The following is a 22,625-nucleotide window of genomic DNA, read 5'->3' on the forward strand; positions in this document are numbered from 1 at the left end:
AATTATTTTTTATTTTAAACTATTATTATTTTAAAGGGTGGCATGTAATAAATAATTTTTTTATATAAATAAATTTATAAAAAATTAATATAAATAATTTTTAAATATTACATTTAATTGTAAAAAATTTTATTTTTAAAAATTAAATTTTAAAAAATAATAATTTAAATTATAAATATTAAAATAAAATTATAAATAATATTAATAATTAAAAAAATAATTAGATAATTATTATTATAAAAAATGTAAAAGAAAATTGTTAGTGGACGGTGGCGTTCCAGTAAATTAAAAAAAAAATCATTTGGACTTTATAAATTTAAATATATATATATATATATATATATATATATATATATTAATTAATTGTAGCAACCTTATTTATTTATTTATTTATTTGAGGCATGGAGTAGATGGCAAATATTATGTGAAAAGAGGAGCCTTTTAAACCCTCAGAAGCCTTGGCCTTCTTCTTCTCTATCCATGGCCATGGAGCTCTGTTGAGAATCTACTAAACAACAAGCTGAAGGGACCAACGAAACGATGCTTCGTTTTGCTCATTACAATTCTCATACCCATCTCCGCAAGCTTCTCTTCTCGTCCTCAAACGTTGGTCTTCTTCATATGATTTCCAAATTCTTGCTCGAGCCTTCCCCTCCACCTTCACTTTATCCACCTTCCTCTTTTTCTTCAACAAGACACCCATGTCACACCTCTAAACGTTTTTTACCAGTCTTTTGTCCTAAACCCATCTCTAAAACCCACCCTTATTTCCTTAAAGTTAACGGCTTCACCTCAAATGCCACTGTTCCAGCTCCAGGTAATGTATCTCTCTGTATGCGTCTCTAGTTTTGGCTTTCTCTTGCAAGGTCAGAGTCAAGAGTAGTCATGTGAACAGATAAATGCATATTTAAAGCCTAAGATATGGAAATCACTGTTCAAATTTCAGTTTATGGTGGGGATTCGGAAGTGAAGAACTTACGAAAATTGGAGATTCTAAGGCGAAAATTGGAAGAGTTGGGTATTGAAATGGATACATTTACTCCTGGGCAACATAATCACTTAATATGTCCAATGGTAAGCTTTATTACATGTTATTTTGTTGCATGTCAACGTTACATTTGTTTAGCATCTGCTGGGTATTGAATGGATTTAATATTTAAAATTTCTTCTTCTTTTGATTTAATCTTTATTTGTTGATTGTGTTGCACAAATATTGTCAGCTTTCCAGGATAATTAGAAATGGTTGATTGCAGCCTCTTAGGTGTTTTTTCCCCCCATAATTAATGTAAATGATTTTCGATATCATATAAGCAGATTAACTTAATCTTTAACAGTTGTAAATTTATTTTCTCCTTTCCTGTCGAAAATGGAGCATATTTAAAATGTTTTGACATTTGGTTTAATTTTTTTCCCCTGTACTAAAATTTTAACTATGGAGACAGTTTATTTCGACTATAATTTGGTAAAATCTCGATTCATGTATGCTATTAGGCATTCATTTTATAAACTTTAGATCCCAATGTTAATTTTGTGTTACTTACTTATATGTCATTATTGTTTCTATGATAGTGCAATGGTGGTGATTCTGAGGAAAAAAGTTTTTCTCTTTTTATCAGCCCAGATGGGTATGTTCTTGTAGTTTCCTCTATCAATTTATGCTTGTACTTTTTTGAACAGATTAATAAATTTTATCCTCTTTGATTTATAGGAGTGGGGCATCCTGGACTTGCTTTCGAGCTAAATGTGGGTGGAGTGGTGGAACGAGGGTAAGATGTTTTCTTATCCGGGATGTGAAACTACATTTTCGTCATTTGTTTTGGGAATTATTCTCTTAGCACTGCTCCTTTGGTTTCAGCCCTTTGCAGGAAGAAACTCTACATATGAGAGCTCAATTCAAGATAAAAAAGTTAAGCAGAGAAGAGAAATCACTGTGGAGAGTCTGAACTTGGAACCACTATGTAGTGAGGTTGTTAGGTTCTCTTTTGCTTTCCTTTCCCTCCTTTTATTAAATGCTTGTTGAGTTAGATGATGATGACATGCCTATCTAAATCTCCTGCCCATTAGTTTTTTCAAACCTCCTTAGCTTCTACAAGGTTGTTCTAGTATTATAATTATTTGCGTCTATTCCTAATTTGCCATGTGGTTTGTATTGCCTCTACTATGAGCCTATTTGTAAGCCAACCATATTCAACATGGTGAACATCTTTGCAGCAGATATAAATACTGTAACTGTTTCTAAGGAATCTTCTGGCATGATTGCGCATTATGAGTTGTGACTGCCCATTCATTTTGCAACTTAAGTGCAGCTTGGCCTTGATGCTTTTAAATACCTCTGGCTATTGGGTATTGGCGAGTCATTTACCAAGGCTTGTTTGGATCATATTGTTGACCAGCTGATGTTACACTTTAGGGATTTATATTCCATAGAATTTCTAATTGTTTAGTCCTTTGCAAGAGGGGATGCAATCATGTATAGATGTCAAATAACTAAGGAGCAGTCACAATCATGTGTTTGATACACAGAAATGGTTGTGCAAACTGGGTGGTTGTATTAAAGCTCACGATACATATAGCAATCCCATACTCCTGTGTGGTTTGCATTCTCCAAAATTGTTTCCTAGTCTGAACATGTAGATTGTAGAATCATAATTTAAGCATGTAAGTCTTTTCATTTTACTTTTGAAGATAAAGAATTAAGAGCAAAAGTATAATTGTTATGTAATTAAGCTTGCTTTGATTTTATGATCTGATTTAAGCATCTAAGTTTTTTCATTTTATTTTCAAAGATGAAAAAGTAATTTTTATCTAATAAAGCTTAGTCTGATTTTATTCATCTTTCAAAATGACTTCTGTTGGGAAAAGCATTTTTCTTCTCGGGATATTAAGAAAATACATTGACAAAATCAACATGGCATAACTAAGGATGCTGAAGAGAATATTTTTTGTGTATTTTCTTGAATGAGATACAAGGTATTTATATACAAACAATCCTATAATTAAGTATTCTAATTGGGAAGAGATCCCAATAATTATGCTAACTAATTAATAAAGAATATTATGTACATAATTATAGGATTGACTTTCTATAACACTCCCCCTCAAGTTGGAGCATAAATATTAATCATGCCTAACTTGTTACAAATGTAGTCAACCCGAGCACTATTCAAAGCTTTTGTGGAGATATCTCTTAATTGCACCCCGGTTTTGACATGCTCTGTTGAGATGATATTCTGTTAAATCTTTTCTCGAAGGAAATGACAATCAATTTCAATATGCTTAGTACGCTCATGAAGCACTGGATTTGAGACAATATGAAGAGCGGCTTGATTGTTACACCATAGTTTGGCAGGAGATGAGGTCTCAAGACCCACTTCTTCCAGTAACAGACATGTCCACATAACTTCATACACAGCTTGGGCCATAGCTCGATATTCTGATTCAGCACTTGAAAGAGAAACTACAGTCTGTTTCTTACTTCTCCAAGATACTAAGTTTTCTCCAACAAAGATACAATATCCTTTAATGGATCTTCTATCAATCTTTGAACCTGCCCAATCTGCATCTGAAAACCATTCAATATTTAAGTGCCCATGATTGTTATATAAGAGACCACGACCTGGAGCACCCTTCAAGTAACATAAAATTTGTCCCAAAGCTTTCCAATAGGTAACAGTAGTAGAGGACATAAATTGACTTACAATACTAATTGAATATGCAATATCTGGACGAGTTACTGTGAGATAATTAAGTTTGCCAACCAATCTTCTATACATCTCAGGGTCCTCAAATAGTTAACCATCTCCTGCTGTGAGCTAAAGATTAGGAGTCATTGGTGCACTATAGGGTTTGGCACCTAATTTACCTGTTTTCGCCAATAAATCAAGGACATATTTCCTCTGAGATAAGAAGATGCCTTTTTTACACCTTGAAACTTCAATGCCTAAAAAATATTTCAATAAACCCAAATCTTTTGTTTGAAACTGAGTCTGAAGGAATGACTTGAGTGAAGAAATGCCTGCATGGTCATTTTCAGTAATGACAATATCATCAACATATACTATAAGTAGGATTAGTCCAGCTTTAGAATGTCTAAAAAACATCAAATGATCAGACTTGCTCTTTTGCATACCAAACTGCTGAACTACCTTACTGAATCTGCCAAACCAAGCTCGAGGACTCTGTTTCAAGCCATAAAGGGATTTTCGAAGTCTACAAGCTTTGCTTAACTCCCCTTGAAAAACAAATCCTGGTGGTTGCTCCATATAAACTTCTTCCTGGAGATCCCTATGAAGGAAAGTATTTTTGATATCCAACTGATGTAAAGGCCAATCATATCTAGCTGCCAAGGAAACAAATAAGCGAACAAAAGCTAGTTTAGCAATAGGTGAAAAAGTGTCAGAGTAGTCAGTCACATAAGTCTGAACATATCCTTTAGCTACAAGGCGAGTCTTGAGACGAGCTACAGTACCATCGGGGTTCATTTTCACTGTAAAAACCCATTTACATCCAATAGCTTTCTTATCTGGAGGCAGATGCATTAATTCCCAAGTACCATTAGTATCTAAAGCCACCATTTCCTCTTTCATTGCGGCATGCTAGCCATAATGGGACAATGCCTCAGCAATAGTTTTAGGAATGGAAATAGTGTCTAGAGAACTAACAAAACAACAAGATGAAGGAGACAATTGATCATAACATACAAAAGAAGAGATAGGATAAGTACATTGACGCTTACCTTTGCGAAGAGCAATGGGAAGATCTAAGTCAGACTAAGGAGTAGTGGATGAAACTGGATCTTCTAACGAAGAAGCTGGTGGAGGATCTGAGTCAAGTGTCTCCAATCTCCTGGAATAAACATGAACAACAGGTGGGCGATGAGGTCGAGCAGATGCTGGTGCTGGAGGATTCTGAGGACTTGGCTGAGGACTTGACACTGGATGGACAGAATAGACTAAGAGATTATCTTCCTCCCCCTGACTCTCATAACTAGGAGAGGGAGGAAAGAATGGAGTAGATTCAAAAAAGGTAATATCAGCAGACACAATATAACGATTAAGGTTTGGAGAAAAATATTTGTACCCTTTTTGAAGTCGAGAATAGCCAAGGAAGAGACACTTAAGAGACTTGGGATCCAGTTTAGTAACCTGTGGACGAACATCTCTCACAAAACAAGTACTACCAAAGATACGAGGTTCAACAGGAAACAAAGATTTAGAAGGAAACAAAATGGTATAAGGAATGTCATCATTAAGCACAGATGATGGCATACGATTAATCAGGAAACAAGCTGTAGAAACTGCATTATCCCAAAATTGTTTAGGGACCTTCATTTGAAAAAGGAGTGCCCGTGCTACCTTAAGAAGATGTCTATTTTTTCTTTCAACAACCCCATTCTGGGATGGAGTATCAACACAAGATGTTTGATGAAGAATGCCCTTTTGTGACATATAGGCTTGAAAATTGCCAGAAATATATTTCTTAGCATTATCACTTCTCAATATACGCACAGAAGTATTAAATTGAGTTTGAATCTCAACACAAAAGGCACAAAATATAGAAAACAATTCTGAACAATTCTTCATTAAAAACAACCAAATAACACGGGAATAATCATCAACAAATATAACAAAATACTTGAAACCAGTTTTAGAATTAATAGAACAAGGACTCCAAATATCAGAATGAACTAATTCAAAAGGGGACGAAGCCCGTTTATTGACTCTAGGTGTTGAAGGTAAACGATGGTGCTTAGCAAACTGACATGACTCACACTCTAAGACGGACAAAGGCTAAAATTGAGGACATAATTTCTTCAAGGTGCCAAGGAGGGATGGCCCAAACGACAATGAATTTTGAGCGGAGTTAAGGTGCTGGAGCAAGTAAAAGATTGTGGTACATATTTATTCAGGATGTAGAGGCTACCGGACTCAAATCTTCTGCCAATAATCTGCTTCGTTGTAAGATCCTGAAACAAATAATAATCAGGAAAAAAGGAAACCGAACAATGTAAGGCACGAGTAAGTTTACTAATGGAAAACAAATTAAATGAAAATTTAGGTAGACATAAAACAGATGATAAAGAAATAGATGACGTTGGGTTTGCAGTACCAGAACCCATGACACAAGAAGTAGAACCATCAGCTAAAGTAACTGTAGAGGAGGTAGGATGAGACTGAAAAGATGATAGAAGACTATAATTACCTGTCATATGATCTGTAGCACCAGAATCAATGATCCATTTGGATAAGGAAGATATAAGGCATGTAGTGGATTTACTTGACTCAGCGATAGCAGTGACAGGGGAATTAGAGGCTTTAGAGGTGCCTGATATTGGGAAAATTGTGCATATTCCTCTGCAGATATTAAGACAGTTTTCTTATATGAGGGTGCAACTGTAGACTCATCTATTGCCATGTTTGCCATCTGAGACCGCTGATTCTTCCTCTGAAGCTTTAGACAATTGTATTTTGTATGACCAGACTCATGACAATAATAACAAATAACTCCTTTTGAGTCCAGATTAGAATTGGTTTTTCCATTACGCTGATTACTTCTATTGCTTGAATTTTCTCCTTTATTTCTCTGTTGTCCATTCATATTTCGACTAACAAGAGCACCACTAGTAGTTTCTGGAAGTTGGGTACTTTTTGTACGAAGGACACGTGCGAATGTATCCTGTAGAGAGGAAATTTCAGAACTAGAAGATGGATATGTGGAAATACAAGAATGGATCAGATAAGGAGTGAATACATCCATAGGAAGGTGTAAGTGGCACCGAAGGAAAATTTGGGAGAAGGAAGACTGAGATGGTTTATACATGTGTATCAAAGACCAGTGAATGATCTAGTATGAAACGATGAGCGCATTAAAGTGGTAGGAGATAACAAAGGTGAGAGATGGACCTAAGTGACTTGGAGGGAAGTGGTGAGAAAGGATTTAGCAAACTCTAGATCTTTTTGAAGAGGTAGCCCTAAAATCACTTGGAATGGAGGAACCCATGTAGTCAACTCCAGCTAATTTGTGATTAGGGCTTAGGTTGAGTTGACTTGAGCAGATGTTGAGTGTTTGTTTTAAACTAGTTTCTTATGCTTACTGCACTTGGGGGCAAGTTTAATATGACTAAAAGTTAATTGCTTATTGTTCTGTCTAGTCTACTTACTTGTTTCTCATTTTTTTAGGATGTGAAATGCCAATATTTAATTAATGTAAAATGCTTATACTTTATCCTTCCTCACCTAAATTAGTGTTCGAAATATGTAATAGGTGTACAAATGTGTGTGCAACTGTCTTACATAATTTTTTTCATCCTTTTGATTTAACATTCAGATTGCATTGGGTTGCATTCACTTATTCAGCTGCATTTATTTTCTGACATATATATATTCTGGCTTTGTTTCAGCTTATTGGTTACTTTGCGGAGCGGTTAATATCAGCAGAGACATTGCAGAGAAATCGTGTTATGCAAAAAAGCTATGGTGCTCAGGTGCATGATATCACTGAATCAAGAAAAGTTGCATGTTGTCTTTACTCTTTAGTGATAAATCATGGCATTAGGATTCCATTGAACTGTGATCAAGTGTCAATATTGAATAGTTTTATCAACTATAGAAGTTTGCCATTTCATTGTATGTCAACTATTGAATCAATTCTGTCTATATATATTTGCCTGAATTATAATCTCATGTTAATATCTTAAATCAATGGTTATGTGATCTTATGGAGTAGTTCAGAAAGTCGAGAGCTTTCTTGATGAAGGAATAAACAGATTCCCTCTATTGGTGTGTAGAAGAAGAAACTGAAATACTTATTCTCTGTTTATACCTCTATATATATGGGTTGTTCCTTTTGGTGTGTAAATCCATTTATAATAATTTTTCTTTAATTTTGTTTGGGTGGGGCGTGGTGGAATTATTTGCCTATATGAAATTGTGGCCCTTTGATGATCTATGCTTGTGGCAGATATTTTATGTGTCATTTCAGTCTGATGTGGGCAACAGTTCTGTGGCTTCGGCCCTGTCTAATAATTCTTGGCATTCTATTGGCAGATTATGATAGCATTTACATATTGGCGAAATGGTGTGCTTACCAGCTGCAAGTATCGAGATAGCAACAAGAAATTTTTGCAGGTACTTTTTATGTGCTACTATTGCAAAGAACCAATATAGAAAGTTCTACTATTGCAAAAAAAGAAACATTCATAGTGAGAACAATAAATAGATAAATAAAATTCAGCAATTGGCATTTCTTTCATTCTAGACCAAAAACGAATTTTGCAGTCACTTGATGAATTTGATATTTTTTTCTACATTTATTTCAGGAAAGGGATACAGAAAAAATATTTTATGGACTGGATGATATCAAGGAAGCTGATGATATCATTATTGTACGTCTTCTTGTCCATCATGGGGAAGTTCTTTAATTATTAACTTAATGACTTAAACTGAGACCTGATATTTTATTTCTGATAATAGGTTGAAGGTGAAATAGACAAGCTTGCAGTGGAAGAAGCTGGATTTCGTAATTGTGTGAGTGTCCCTGATGGTGCACCTCCAAAAGTTTCTTCACAGGAATTGCCACCTGAAGAGAAGGTCTGTGTCAGCTTTAACATTTTGAATCTTGTTAGTAACAATTAATACTATTTATCATTGCTGTTTTTATTTTTATTGTTCTAGTGAATTGTTTTTTTAGTTGAAATTTGATCCATTTCTTTTTCCTCCCCTATTAAGAGTTAATGAGTGTTGCCTTGTCAATTTAAATTGTCTACTTGACTTTTAGTTCTCTCGATTGAGGATTTATTTGACACACAAAATAAAATTGCCATTAAAAGATAAAAGCGGGTTGCCCACATCTATAAGAAAAGGGGATGTTTACAGGGCCACAAAGATAATGAATTCTATGGCATCTTTCATATCCCCAAGCTCCAATAAGACTCAATATAAGTCATCTTTCTTTGACAATTTAGGGAGAAAGCTGTTCCACTGAAAAGCACTCTCAATCTCTCATTCCTTTTACTCCAAGAAAGCAAAAATAGTGGGAAGGATTAAAAGTCTTTCTTTCATCCCCATTCTAAAGTATTGAAGGGAAAACAATCAATAACAGAACTTTATATCCTTGACAGAAAATATGCAATCCTTAATCTTTGTTGGCATATATTTGATAAAATATTTATGTCAAATAAGGATGGCGATGGGCTGGGTGCCTGCAAAATTTAAGATACCCAAATTCGAACCTCTGAACTTGTCCTGAACCTGATTAGAATTTACCACTTACTACGTGCTCTCATAACCTGTTTAACTTTGTATATTTAATTGATAATTTATATAAAAACAAATTTTCCATTAATAATTTCTATTTTAAACTTTAATAATCATATAAAATGTTTAAATGCTATTTTAACATATAATATTCCAAAGTTTATAAATAAAGTCATAAAATATATATTTTTATATTTAATTTAATAATTTAAATAAACATACTTAGGCAATGTATAATACCTGAACTTGACACAGGTGCCAATTATCAAATCTGAACATGTACCAAACCTAATAATATACTATCCAAACCTGTCTTTTTAGAGTCGGGTCAGGTATCCGGAAATACTTGATCTATTGTCATCCCTGTCTGTGTATGCTGGCTTTCCTGTTAAAAAAAGAAAGTTTTTAAAGTAGTTTTTAGGTTAATGAATTGACACTATTCTTGTGACAACTTGAGATTGTGCCAAACATATTGGCGGATGATAAGGATATATCTGGTGGTTCACTTACAGTTGCCATATGGGGAAGCATCCTAGTATGTCTAAGACCAAGCACAACATTCCTGCATTAAATGAAGTTACAAGTCAATATCTGGGAACTTTTGGTGTGAAATGATCACCCAATTTTTGTTTTTTCTTTGAACCTTCTTGTATGGCAGTGGGGTCAGTTCTAGCTGGTTTAGCCAGTGGGCAGAGCAGAGTTTGTGGTTTATGACTGCACTCCAGTTCTACAACAATGTAAATTGATTGACTTTGCATGCTTAATTGTGAAGATGAAATTTACATCTATATCACAGTGTTAGGTTTCCTGTTATCTTTGGAGTGGAAGAATAAAACAATGCAAAATTCACCTTCACAAGCAAACAAGTAAATACAAGTCTTGTTTCATTGCCTTAGCCTTGGTATGTGTTACAAGATAATTAAGCAGCACTTTTAATTTTACCCACTGGCATCCTGAGGCCATTGCTTTGTCGAACTTGTAAGTGCCTAGTCAACTTTAAAGGGCATTATGCCTTTGTTGTTTCAATGATAATAATATTTGGTGCTTTTTATATTGGAAATTCAGAGCTGATTCTTCTTATATATTTTTTGTGAAGTTAGGACACAAAATATCAATATCTGTGGAATTGCAAAGAGTACTTGAATAAGGTTTGTATAAATTACTTCAGTGCTTTTGAATGTAATTCATAAATGTGAAAGGCTTAGGATTTTAAATATGATATCAAAACATTCTCTGATAGGCTTCTCGTATAATACTTGCTACTGATGAAGATCCACCTGGTCAAGCTTTAGCTGAAGAGATCGCACGTCGTATTGGAAGGGAAAGGTTTGTCATTCTGTGTGTGATACTACTGTTGAGCTTTGTGTTGTGAAACGGCAGTCTATACAAGTTGCTAAGAATAATTCTGTGTTCTCTATGGGGATGCAGATGCTGGAGAGTCAAGTGGCCTAAGAAAAGTAAAGAGGAGTATTGCAAAGATGCAAATGAGGTCTGATATGAATGTCTCGCATCTTTCTATATTACATAATGTTCAAATGAGTTTTAACAATGATAGTGATTCGTGTGGCACATCTTCTGCAAAATGGGAAGAGTTCTACATGCTATGTGCTATTTTTCCTTCCCTCTGGATTCTGGACTATTCTTAAATGAGTTTTTTGTTATGCATCATCCCATGTGATCAGTATCATGCATTTTCTCTCTTTTTTTTTTAATATATATATATTTTAAAACAAGAACAATAGCCAAAAGAATACTAAAGTTACTTTTGTAGTTCATTTTTTCTTGGGATCACTGTCTAACTATCTGTCAAAATTTGCTCAGGTTCTCATGTTTTTGGGTCCCACTGCACTGAGGGAAGCAATTGAAAATGCAGAGTTATACCCCATCCGTGGTTTGTTCAAGTTCAGGGATTACTTCATTGAAATTGATGACTACTATAATCGAACTTTTGGTTATGAATGTGGCGTATCAACTGGGTGGAAGGCTCTAAATGAATTATACAAAGTAAGGATAATTTGCTTTTTCATGAGTTTTCATTTTTTTTTTTTAATCTTTAAACCTTCGTTTCTTTCTTTCATAATGAAATCCACAACATTATTTGATTAAACATGCAAGCGGCTAAAGGTGGATTTTAATAATACCTTACTAATTCATGATTCTAATTATTTTTAACAGTTGATTGAGAAAATTATCCCTATACCTGATAATAGTATACATGCCCAAGATCCATTTAATACTCATTTAAAATATAAGGCCATTTACAGACGCCCCCTTTTATAAAGGGTGTGTAAATGAGTTATGGGTCAATTTTACAACCTTTTATTTTAAGTTCTATCAAATTGTCACATTATATGCTGGATATATTGGTATCCAACATAAGTAGAGCTTTTGAAAACTGTGCATCATACATATGATATCATATGTTAAGATATTAAAACCATTGTCTCAATTCAATCAAGTGTCTTTCTCAAACTAGTTGACAGGAGTATGGTTTGGTTAGGTTCAATTTGAAATTGCACCAAAACTTACATAAATTTTTCTTTTTGAAGAGAAAACCGAAATAGTTTGGAACCAAACCAAATTGAAATAATATCAAAATAATTTGCTTTGGTGTTTCAATATTTTATTTATTTATTTATTTTATTATGAAAATTGAAGCGAACTGAACTAAAACATTAGTTTGATTCAGTTTTTTTGGTTTGAATGAAATAATTCTCACCCCTACTGGTTGGTGTAAGTTCCATTTGATTCTATTTAGGGCCAAATTTTCTATGAATAGTTATGCTATGAATTCATTTTGGCCTAATGACTAAAAGAATCCAATCTTTTTCATGTATTTTCTATTTTAGCCAAACCTTTTAATTTTATCAATATAACCCTCAACCTTTTGACATTTATTTCAATTTTAGCAATCAGGTTATTTGATAGATGAAAATACATGAAATCTCTAACATGATGTGCTAATTAAGACAAAAAATTTTATATTTTATTTGTGGGCCCCATATTTCTCATTATAAAAACTATTTTTATGAATTAAAAAACGCAATTTAACTTAGCAATTTTGGATACAAATGACCCCATTGCAAAAACTGATTTCAAAGTTTGAGGATCAAATTGATAAAATTAAAAGCTTTGGTTAAAATTGAAAATGAACATAAAGATTTGGATTTTTCATTTGGCCATTCATTATTAGCTACTATGATACACGTCTTTTCTTGGCCATTACAGCTATAGTCTAAACTAAAGTTTCAAATAACAGTATGAATTTCTCTTTTAATTTCATAAAATGACATATCAATATTAAAACAAGAATTTGATTAAAATATGCAATCTTTTAACACTGTTAATGGCTAGAGAAATTATTATTAAGTGGAGCCGTTATGGGCCTGGAGTCTTGCCTGGTCCAGCTCTAAAAAACCAGTCTTGGACAATTGATTTTACATGTTTCTGCACTAGCAGGCTAGCCTAGTGATTGGTGCATCTTGCAGCTTTGCCAGTGGCCCAAGTTCAAGTCCCCTGCACCATACTTTGTAAATCTCAAAAGAAAATCCAAATATTTCAAATCAGCCTTCAAATCCAATAATCCAGCCTTTTGCTGTCCAAATATATAATTTTGCTGTTTAAAAAACAAATTGAATGGGCCAAATTTGAAGAGAAGGGGAGAACTCAAGAAATCTGATGTCTGGATTGCATGAAATGAGATGGATCTCCTTTTCTTTTCACTGTCAGCAACCTAAATTACCTAATGACCTAAAACTGGTGAAATTTAGTGGTGTTCTGGTTCTTTTTTGTTTTTTTTTTTAACTGTTCTTCATGGTGTGCTTGAGATTTTTTTTTTTTTCAAACTGTTCATCATGGGATGCTTGAGATGTCACTTTGCTTCTTACTTTGTATTGGACATATTGTTCAATATGCACCAATGTATCTGGGATGACTCTGATTTTGAAATCATAGTCCCATTTTGGTGGTTCCTATATTGCTGGAGGCAAATTCCATTGAAATCTGGCCAATGTGGAATGGGATGGATATTTTTTGAAACTGTAGAAAGAGATGATTCTCCTTAATTTCAATTAATCTGTACATGGGTATATATATACAATTGATTCCTGTAATTGTATTCTACTAATTAGGAAGAAATCCTAAATAGGAATATAGAATACAGAATATACAGATAAATAATATAGTGATTGACTTTCCATAACACTTCCTCTCAAGTTGGAGCATAGATGTTAATCATGCCCAACTTGTTACAAATGTAGTCGATCCTAGCTCCATTCAGAGCTTTTGTGAAAATATCTTCTAACTGCTCTCCAGTTTTGATGTGTCCTGTTGAGATGATCTGTTATTGAATCTTTTCACAAACAAAGTGACAATCAATCTCAATATGTTTGGTCCGCTCATGAAACACCAGATTAGAAGCAATATGAAAAGCAACTTGATTATCACACCACAATTTCGTAGGTAGGGAGGTCTTAAAACCTGTCTCATCTAGTAATTGAAGTATCCACATTATCTCACATACTGATTGTTCCATGGCTCTATATTCGGATTCAGCACTAGATCGAGAAACTATACTCTGCTTCTTGCTTCTCCAAGACACCAAATTTTCTCCAACAAAAACGCAATATCCAGTAGTTGACCTCCTATCAATCTTAGATCCAGTCCGGTCGGCATCTGAAAAACATTTAACATTCAAATGCTCATGATTACCATATAACAAACCTCTTCCTGGAGCGTCCTTCAGATAACACAAGATTTGTCCCAAGGCTTCCCAATGAGCAACAGTTGGGGAAGACATAAACTGACTTACCACACTAACAGCATAAGCAATGTCAGGACGAGTGACTGTAAGGTAGTTCAATTTTCCTACCAATCTCCTGTATCTCTCTGGATCTTCAAACAACTCACTATTCCCTTCTAACAATTGTAAATTTGGAGTCATTGGTGTACTATAAGGCTTAGCACCTAATTTTTTTGTCTCTGTCAATAGATCGAGGATATATTTTCTTTGAGATAAGAAAATACCCTTCTTACTTCTCATAACTTCAATACTCAAGAAATACTTTAATAATCCCAAGTCTTTGGTCTGAAACTGAGTTTGGAGGAAGGTTTTAAGAGATGAAATACCTGCAGAGTCACTCCCAGTGATGACAATGTCATTCACATAGACTACCAGGAGAATTAGACCAGTCTCAGATTGTCTATAAAATACTGAGTGATCACACTTACTCTTTTGCATACCAAATTCCTATACTGCTTCACTGAATCTCCCAAACCAGGCCCTAAACTTTGTTTCAAGCCATAAAGAGACTTTCGAGGCCTACAAACTGTACCCAACTGCCCCTGAGCAACAAACTCAGGTGGTTGCTCCATATACACCTTCTCCTGAAGATCACCATGAAGGAAAGCATTCTTGATATCCAATTGGTGCAGGAACCAATCATATATAACTGCTAAAGAGATAAACAAGTGAGCAGAAGTGAGTTTAGCTACACGAGAAAGTGTCAGAGTAATCAACTCCATATGTCTGAGCATATCCTTTTGCTACAAGGCGTGCTTTTAACCTAGCCACAGAACCATCAAGATTTACCTTTACTGTAAATACCCATTTGCGACCAATAGCTTTCTTACCAGTGGGCAAAGGCAACAGTTCCCATGTACCATTAGCATCTAAAGCCTCCATTTTCTCTTTCATAGCAGCACACCAGTCAGGATGAGACAGTGCCTCACCAACAGTATTAGGGATAGGAACAGAGTATAAAGAAGTAATAAAACACCGAGAACAAGAAGACAATTGATTATAAGAAACAAAAGAAGAGATAAGGTAAGTACATGAACGTTTGCCTTTACGAAGAGCAATGGGTAAGTCTAGATCAGAATCATGATTAGTATGAGGTACAGGATCTCCCAACGAAGTAACTGGTGGAGGATCTGAGTCAGGAATCTCCAATCTCCTGGAATAAATATGAATAACGGGAGGTCGAGTAGGTCTAGAGACAGAAGAAACAGGCTGTAGGAGAGGACTAGACATTGGTTGGACAGTATATATTAAGAGATCATTCTCCTCCCCCTGACTCTTATACACAGATGATTAAGGAAAAAATGAAGTGGACTAAAAAAATGTAACATCTGCAGAAACAAGATAACGATTAAGAGTAGAAGAGAAATAACGGTATCCTTTTTGCAGTTGGGAGTACCTAAGGAAGACACATATGAGAGACTTTGGATCCAATTTAGTAACCTGTGGAAGAACATCACGCACAAAACAGGTACAACTAAAAATACGGGGTTCAACAGGGAACAAAGATTTTGTATGAAACAAAATAGTATAAAGAATATCCCCATTAAGGACAGAAGACGACATATGATTGATAAAAAAACATGCCGTAGAAACTGCATCCGCCTAAAAGTGTTTAGGAACTTTCATCTGAAAAAGAAGAGCACGAGTTACCTCAAGAAGATGTCGATTTTTTCTTTCGGCCACGCCATTTTGGGATGGGGTATCCACACAGAAAGACTGATGAAGAATGCCATTTTGTGTCATATAAGATTGAAATTGTGCTGAAAAGTATTATTTGGCATTGTCACTTTTTAATATGCGCACAGAAATATTAAATTGAGTTTTGATTTCATTACAAAAAGTGCAAAAGATAGAAAACAACTCAGAGCGATTCTTCATTAAATATAACCAGGTAATACGAGAGTAATCATCAACAAAAGTAACAAAATAACGAAATCCAGTTTTAAAAGTAACAGAACAAGGACCCCAAACATCAGAATGAACTAACTCAAAAGGGGATGAAGCCCGTTTATTGACTCTAGACACAGAAGGCAAACGATGATGTTTTGCAAACTGACACGACTCACATTCTAGTACTGATAAAGACCAAAACTGAGGACACGGCTTCTTCATGGTAGACAAAGAAGGATGGCCCAATCTACAATGAGCTTCAAGAGGTGTTAAGGTACTGGAGCAAACAAGCGACCGCGGTACATGATTTTCCAGAATGTAAAGACCACCCGACTCACATCTCTACCAATAATCTGCTTCGTCGTAAGATCCTGAAACAAACATTGGTCAGGAAAAAAGGAAACAGAATAATTTAAGGTACGAGTAAGTTCACTAACAGAAAGTAGATTAAAAGAGAATTTTGGTAGACACAAAACAGATGAAAAAGAAATTGACGAAGTCGGGTTCGCAGTTCTAGAACCCATGACACAAGAAGTAGAACCATCAGCTAAAGTAACAGTAGAGGAAGTGAGATTAGACTGAAAAGCAGATAGAAGACTAGAATTACCTGTCATGTGATCTATCGCATCAGAATCAATAACCCATTTAGATGAGGAAGACACAAGGCATGTAGTGGATTTACCTGACTCAGCAATCGCAGTGACGGGAGAACTGGTAGGCTTTAGAGATGCTTAATATTGGAAAAATTGTGCAAAATCCTCTACAGATGCCAAAACAGTTTTCTTACAGGAAGATACTGTAGAATCCTCTGCTGCCATATTTGCCATCTGTGATCGCTGATTTTTCCTCCGAAGTTGCGGACAATTATATTTTGTATGGCTAGGCTCATGGCAATAATAACAAATGACTCCTTTTGAGTCCTGATTAGAACTAGCGTCTCCATTACGCTGATTACTTCTGTCGCCTGTAATTCCTCCTCTACTTCCTCTTCTATTACCCTGTTGTCCATTTGGATTACGGCTAATAAGAGTACTACTGGCAGGCTGTGAAGATTGGGTACTCTCTGTACGAAGGACCCGTGTGAACGTTTCATGCAAAAAGAAAATCTCAGAACTGGAGAGAATCTGAGATTTAGCAGTCTCTTACTCTGAAGGAAGGCCTGCAAGAAAACTCATAACAGCCAGTTGCTCCCGTTGGGCCTGTTGAACTTTAACATCAGGACTAAAAGGCAACAATACATTAAGTTTCTCATATACCCGTTTAAAATTCATAAAATAAGCCGTGAGAGACTTATCCTCTTTCTCAGCACGGTAGAATGCCTTACAAACATCATAAATACGGGAGATATTCCCTTTACCAGAATACAGTAAATCTAAGTAATCCATCAATTCCTTAACAAATTCACGGTGATTAATTAAACTAATTACCTCACTATGAATCGAGTTCCGAAACTGTAAAAACAACCGAGTATCTCCTCTTAGCCAAGTTTGTCTTGTATCATTAGTAGGTGGATCTTTAGTAAGGTGATCATCCTTATCAATGCTACGCAAATAGACCCTAACAGTCTTACTCCAATCCAGGTAATTCGAACCATTAAGTTTGTATTCCGTTATCTTAGTTATCACCGGAATCACATCAGAAATAACATTCTTATTGTCTGCCATTTGTTGAGACAAATAAAACTAATCGAAACACTAATTCAAAGTGCTTACAGCAGCAAAATAACCCAAAATCACAAATCAAGCAAATACCAAAATAGGATCTGAGAGCCAAACCTCAGAAGTCCTTTAATGGTGTACTGGATATGGCAACAACACACAGTGGTGGAACGAGGGGGTTGAGGCGATGCTGGCGATGTTGATCAGAGTCGAAACGGCCGGTCGGCGGTCAAGGTCTCTCCTGAGCTGGGTGGTGAGAACAAATTGTCATTCTAGATAGATGACATGCTCTTATACCATGTAGAAAGAGATGATTCTCCTTAATTTCAATTAATCTGTTTATGGGTATAAATATACAATTGATTCCTATAATTGTGTTTTACTAATTAGGAAAAAATCCTAAATAAGAAATCCTAAATAGGAATACAGAATATACAGAGAAATAATATAGTGATTGACTTTCCATAATAGAAACCTTGTTCTAAACTCGAAAGATGTAAAATGATCTTGCAATGGAAAGAAATTTTTTGCAACAGAAATTTAATCAATATTGTGTTCATGTGAAGATGACAGGTTTCTGTTAGTATCAGCTCAGATCAGTCCCTGTACTCAAGGTCTGGAGCAGGATTTTAGGTAGAATTAGCGAAGATGAGAAGAGAAGTAGATTGAGATGAGAAAAGAAATAGTCAGAGAATAGAAAGAGAAATCTGTTATTGATTCATCAAAAGAATGAGAATACAAGTAAAAGAGAAATCTGTTATTGATTCATCAAAAGAATGAGAATACAAGTAAGTTCTCTCCTATTTAACAGGGTAGCATAACTGCTACTCATTGAATCAGTTAGATAACTGATTCCCTAGCCAACTCTCAACACTTTCCCTCCAAAATTCACTCTACCCAACACCCCTAACTAACTACCTTGTTCTTCCTTCTTTTTCTATGGTATGTAACAGTTTCATATACAAAAGAAGTTTTAATCCATATTGTAGTGGTTTGAAGTATATTGAAGTTTTACGGTCTGGATTATGATATTGAAGGCATAGTTTCTACCATATATTTTGGCATTGAAGGCTAGGGAACATCAATATTACCTATCACTAATTAGAAAGGTTTAAATGATGATACATTTATTTCTTTTTCAGAAATTTATAAATTTGAATTTGCAAATTTCTAATTTAAGTTGATAAGTGCTTGGGAAAATGATAGAGCGTGTTTATGTTTTTTTTTTCCTCTGAGAAGTGAGTTCACCCTTAAGTTCTGTTCTGAAATAAATATGAACTAAACATTAATAAATCAAGTTAACTTGTGTGTTTCTCTCATCTGAAATCACCATAAAAACATAAAATGATTAGTTTTGAATTATCATATTTTGATCAGGTTATGCCAGGAGAGTTGACTATAGTAACTGGGGTTCCCAATTCTGGTAAGAGTGAGTGGATTGATGCTCTCTTATGCAATCTTAACAGCACTGTTGGCTGGAAATTTGCACTTTGCTCTATGGAGAACAGAGTAAGCTAGTTATCAATTTCTATTTTCACTTGTATGGCATTGATGGAAGTGTTTGCTGTCTGTCTCCATTTATGCATGTGTAATGTGCTGCATATATTATCATTATTATTTGAAAACATAAGGGATATGTGATCCTTAGTCATCTTGCTAAATTTGGAATGTTACAAAGCACGGATTAATCATAGCAACTTTTGATGAAACTGAAATAGCATTGTGCATGTCTTTCATATTTACACCTTTTATGCTTTTTCTGGAATGACATATAGTCCAACAAATGGTAGTATGAGAAATAAATTGGAAATATTCAATTATCTGAGGAGTCAACATTGAGCAACATATTTCTGTAGACTCCTACTTTACATAATTTCAAAATTATTAATTCTAATCATGTTAGATTCATTGTTTGTGTCCTTGTGCAATTTATTATTGATATTTGTTAATGAACCATTCCAACCTTCTATACTATGTTTATGCACAATCTCCTTGCGGCTGAAATTATTTCTCTCCCTTGTTATTTCACATGTAGGTGCGAGAACATGCTAGGAAACTTTTGGAGAAACACATAAAGAAGCCCTTTTTTGATGCACGGTGAGTTGGGGTGAATTTCTTTGTTATTGCTCCGAGTTGCCCTGGGTTCCATATTATTTGTATGTTCTGTAATGTAACAGCTATTTAATTCTTTGCTTCAAAATGCAGTTATTTCATCTCTAACTTGACTATGTTATTTTGTTATGGTCTTTGAGCTGACTGTATTAGAACAACTTTTGAGTTCATATAATATCATTTTTATGGACCAATCCTTGTTATCATGCATACCTTGTGCATAACATATGCTCCAAACATAGGATATATTAGTTTTTTTTTTTTTTTGGGTATTTTGGCAATGGGTACGTTTTTCTGTTTTGAATAGACAAAAAAAAAGAAAATTGTCAAATTAAGTGGAAAATGGAAGCCCTTCATAATGGATCAATAATGTTGAAAATGCTATGTTTGTTGGTGGCTTGTGTTTTTTTTTTTACTCATCATTTCTGCTTCTATAATATATTTTTAGCTCTCATGCTATTTATATTTTTAATTTTGTTGTTTGCTTGCTTTGCGTTTCACAGTTATGGAGGCTCTGCTGAACGAATGAGTGCTATAGAGTTGGAGGAAGGAAAGCAGTGGTTGAATGATACGTTTTACCTCATAAGGTGAATCACGTTTTGAAGTTTACTGTCTATTATTCATAATCCTGTCCTGCTTGGTTATCATGAATTTATGATTGTTCTAGAGTAAGAACTGGCACAAGGGTTATATTTGGCCTAGGTTGATCAATACTTTCTTTTTATCACTATGATCTTGCTATTATTGTTAATATATATAGATTAGCAAGCCAAGCCTGTCCTTCAGTAGGTAATATATTTAAGGTCTTCAACTTTTACTTTTGGCCAAGGCTAATTGACACTTTTTTTTTTTAATACCATTTGGATCTCACTGTGTTTGTTTTGTCAATAGATTAGAAAGCAAAGCCTGTTCTTAGTTGGAGAATATACTGAGAAGGTTTTTGGCTTGTAGAGTTACCTCTCTTTGGGAGTTTCAATCGAAAGTTTTGGTAACTGGTATTGAAGGAAGAAAATTTTGAAAAAATGACATCAACTGATATTTTAATTTGGCAAGATATTATTTTAGATAGTTATTCTGTATTCTAATTACTTTGTTGTATGGGATTACTTTGTTATTCTGTTTAAGTAGTTTGCGCTTAACCGGTCCCAAGTCCGGATAAAGGAGGAACACCTTATGATATGGATTCAAATGATATAAACGTTGGGGCGTCCTCTACTTACGACGCATTGCATCGGAGCTCGGGTGTAGTGAGAAATATGCAAAGGTGTAGGGCGTTCACCGAAAGCGACGCTCTATGCCGGCGCTCGGGTGTAGTGTTAAATGAGTAAGGGTTTCCACCTCATGGACAGGTGTGGGTAAAGAAGTTAGTCCATAGGACAAATAGTAGAACAGATAGTGAAATAGAACACAAGATAGATATAGAGAACAATAGAAAATATCGTAGAAGGAGAACAATTAGGAAGGAACAGGATATGAGGAGAATCAGGGTTGTTACTTGAAATGTTGGATCACGTACAGGAAAATTAATGAAGCTTGTGGATACCTTGGAAAAGAGAATGGTGAATATTGCTTGCATTTAGAAGACTAAACGGATAGGAGAGAAAAGTAAGGAAGTGGGTAATTCATAGTACAAACTGTGGTTTACTAAAAAGGAGAGCAACAAGAACGGATTGGGCATAATCATAGACAGGACATTGAAAGATGCTGTAATAGCTGTGAAAAGAGTAGGAGATAGAATTATACTAGTAAAGCTAGTACTAGAAGGAGAAACAATAAATGTAGTTAGTACCTATGCCCCACAAATAGGACTACATAGTGAGAGTAAACAAAGGTTTTGGAAAGATATGGATGATCTAATGCAAAGCATACCGAATATAGAGAATGTTTTCATTAGTGGAGATTTGAATGGACATGTAGGAAGTGATAGACAAGGTTATGAGAATGTTCATGAAGGTTTTGGTTTTGGCAGCCTAAATGAGAAGGAAAAAAGCATCCTGGATTTTGCTATGGCATACGACCTAATACTATCAAATACCCACTTTATAAAAAAGAGTCACATTTAGTGACTTTCAAAAGTGGGCAACATAGAAGCCAAATTGACTTCCTTTTAATCAGGAAGACAAATAAAGCTCTATGCAAGGATTGCAAGGTCATTCCAGGAGAGGCTTTAACAAGTTAACATCGATTAGTGGTCTTGGATGTCAAGTTTAGGAATAATTCAAGTAAGGTCAGAAGAAATAGTGTAGCTCGAACAAAGTGGTGAGAGTTTAAAGGAGTAAAGCAAGTAAAATTTAAAAATGAGCTTCTCGAGTCCGAAGCATGGAAGCTGGATATGGAGGCTAATGGTATGTGGATACAGATGGTATCAAAGATTAGAGAAGTAGCGAGAAAAGTACTTGAAGAGTCTAGAGGATATGGACCACCCTCAAAAGAGAGATGGTGGAATGAGGAAGTACAAAAGGCAGTGAAGAGAAAAAGGGAATGGTATAAGAAATTACCTAAGTGTGATAATAATGAGGCATATGAACAGTACAAGATAGCAAAGAAAAAGGTAAAAAAGACAGTTAGTCATGCAAGAGCACAGGCATTTGAAAAATTATATGAGAAACTTAGAATTAAAAAAGGGGAGAAAGATATTTATAGATTAGCAAGGAGGAGAGAAAAGAAATGTCAAGATCTCAATCAAGTTAGGTGCATTAAGGATAAAGATGGAAAAGTGTTGGTGAAAGATGGGGACATTAAAGAAAAATGGAGAAATTATTTTGATGATCTTTTTAATAATAGTCAAAATGGTAATAGCGTGAATATAGACTATAGAGTAATAGAAAAGAATGTGAATTATACTAGAAGAATTAGATCTTTAGAAGTAAAGGAAGCACTTAAGAGAATGAAAGTGGGTAAAGTCTGTGG

The 22,625-nt window shown here is 34.8% G+C and overlaps 1 protein-coding gene across 1 annotated transcript in view; it reads left to right on the top strand.

Annotated features, from left to right (window-relative positions):
• Positions 1-381: 381 nt before the first annotated feature.
• LOC110655771 (twinkle homolog protein, chloroplastic/mitochondrial) overlaps positions 382-22,625 on the top strand; it is a 30,011-nt gene continuing 7,767 nt past the window's right edge. Inside the window, exons 1-14 of the mRNA XM_058133137.1 lie at positions 382-817; positions 947-1,074; positions 1,570-1,625; positions 1,709-1,766; positions 1,856-1,966; positions 7,400-7,483; positions 8,046-8,126; positions 8,318-8,383; positions 8,472-8,588; positions 10,355-10,402; positions 10,495-10,580; positions 10,683-10,743; positions 11,076-11,258; positions 18,981-19,112. Of these exons, the coding sequence (XP_057989120.1) occupies positions 541-817; positions 947-1,074; positions 1,570-1,625; positions 1,709-1,766; positions 1,856-1,966; positions 7,400-7,483; positions 8,046-8,126; positions 8,318-8,383; positions 8,472-8,588; positions 10,355-10,402; positions 10,495-10,580; positions 10,683-10,743; positions 11,076-11,258; positions 18,981-19,112 (1,488 nt within the window). The 5' untranslated portion in view covers positions 382-540. The remainder of the gene's footprint in view (positions 818-946; positions 1,075-1,569; positions 1,626-1,708; positions 1,767-1,855; positions 1,967-7,399; positions 7,484-8,045; positions 8,127-8,317; positions 8,384-8,471; positions 8,589-10,354; positions 10,403-10,494; positions 10,581-10,682; positions 10,744-11,075; positions 11,259-18,980; positions 19,113-22,625) is intronic.

This window comes from Hevea brasiliensis, chromosome 13 (assembly GCF_030052815.1).
Source record: "Hevea brasiliensis isolate MT/VB/25A 57/8 chromosome 13, ASM3005281v1, whole genome shotgun sequence".
NCBI classification, from domain to species: domain Eukaryota; kingdom Viridiplantae; phylum Streptophyta; class Magnoliopsida; order Malpighiales; family Euphorbiaceae; genus Hevea; species Hevea brasiliensis.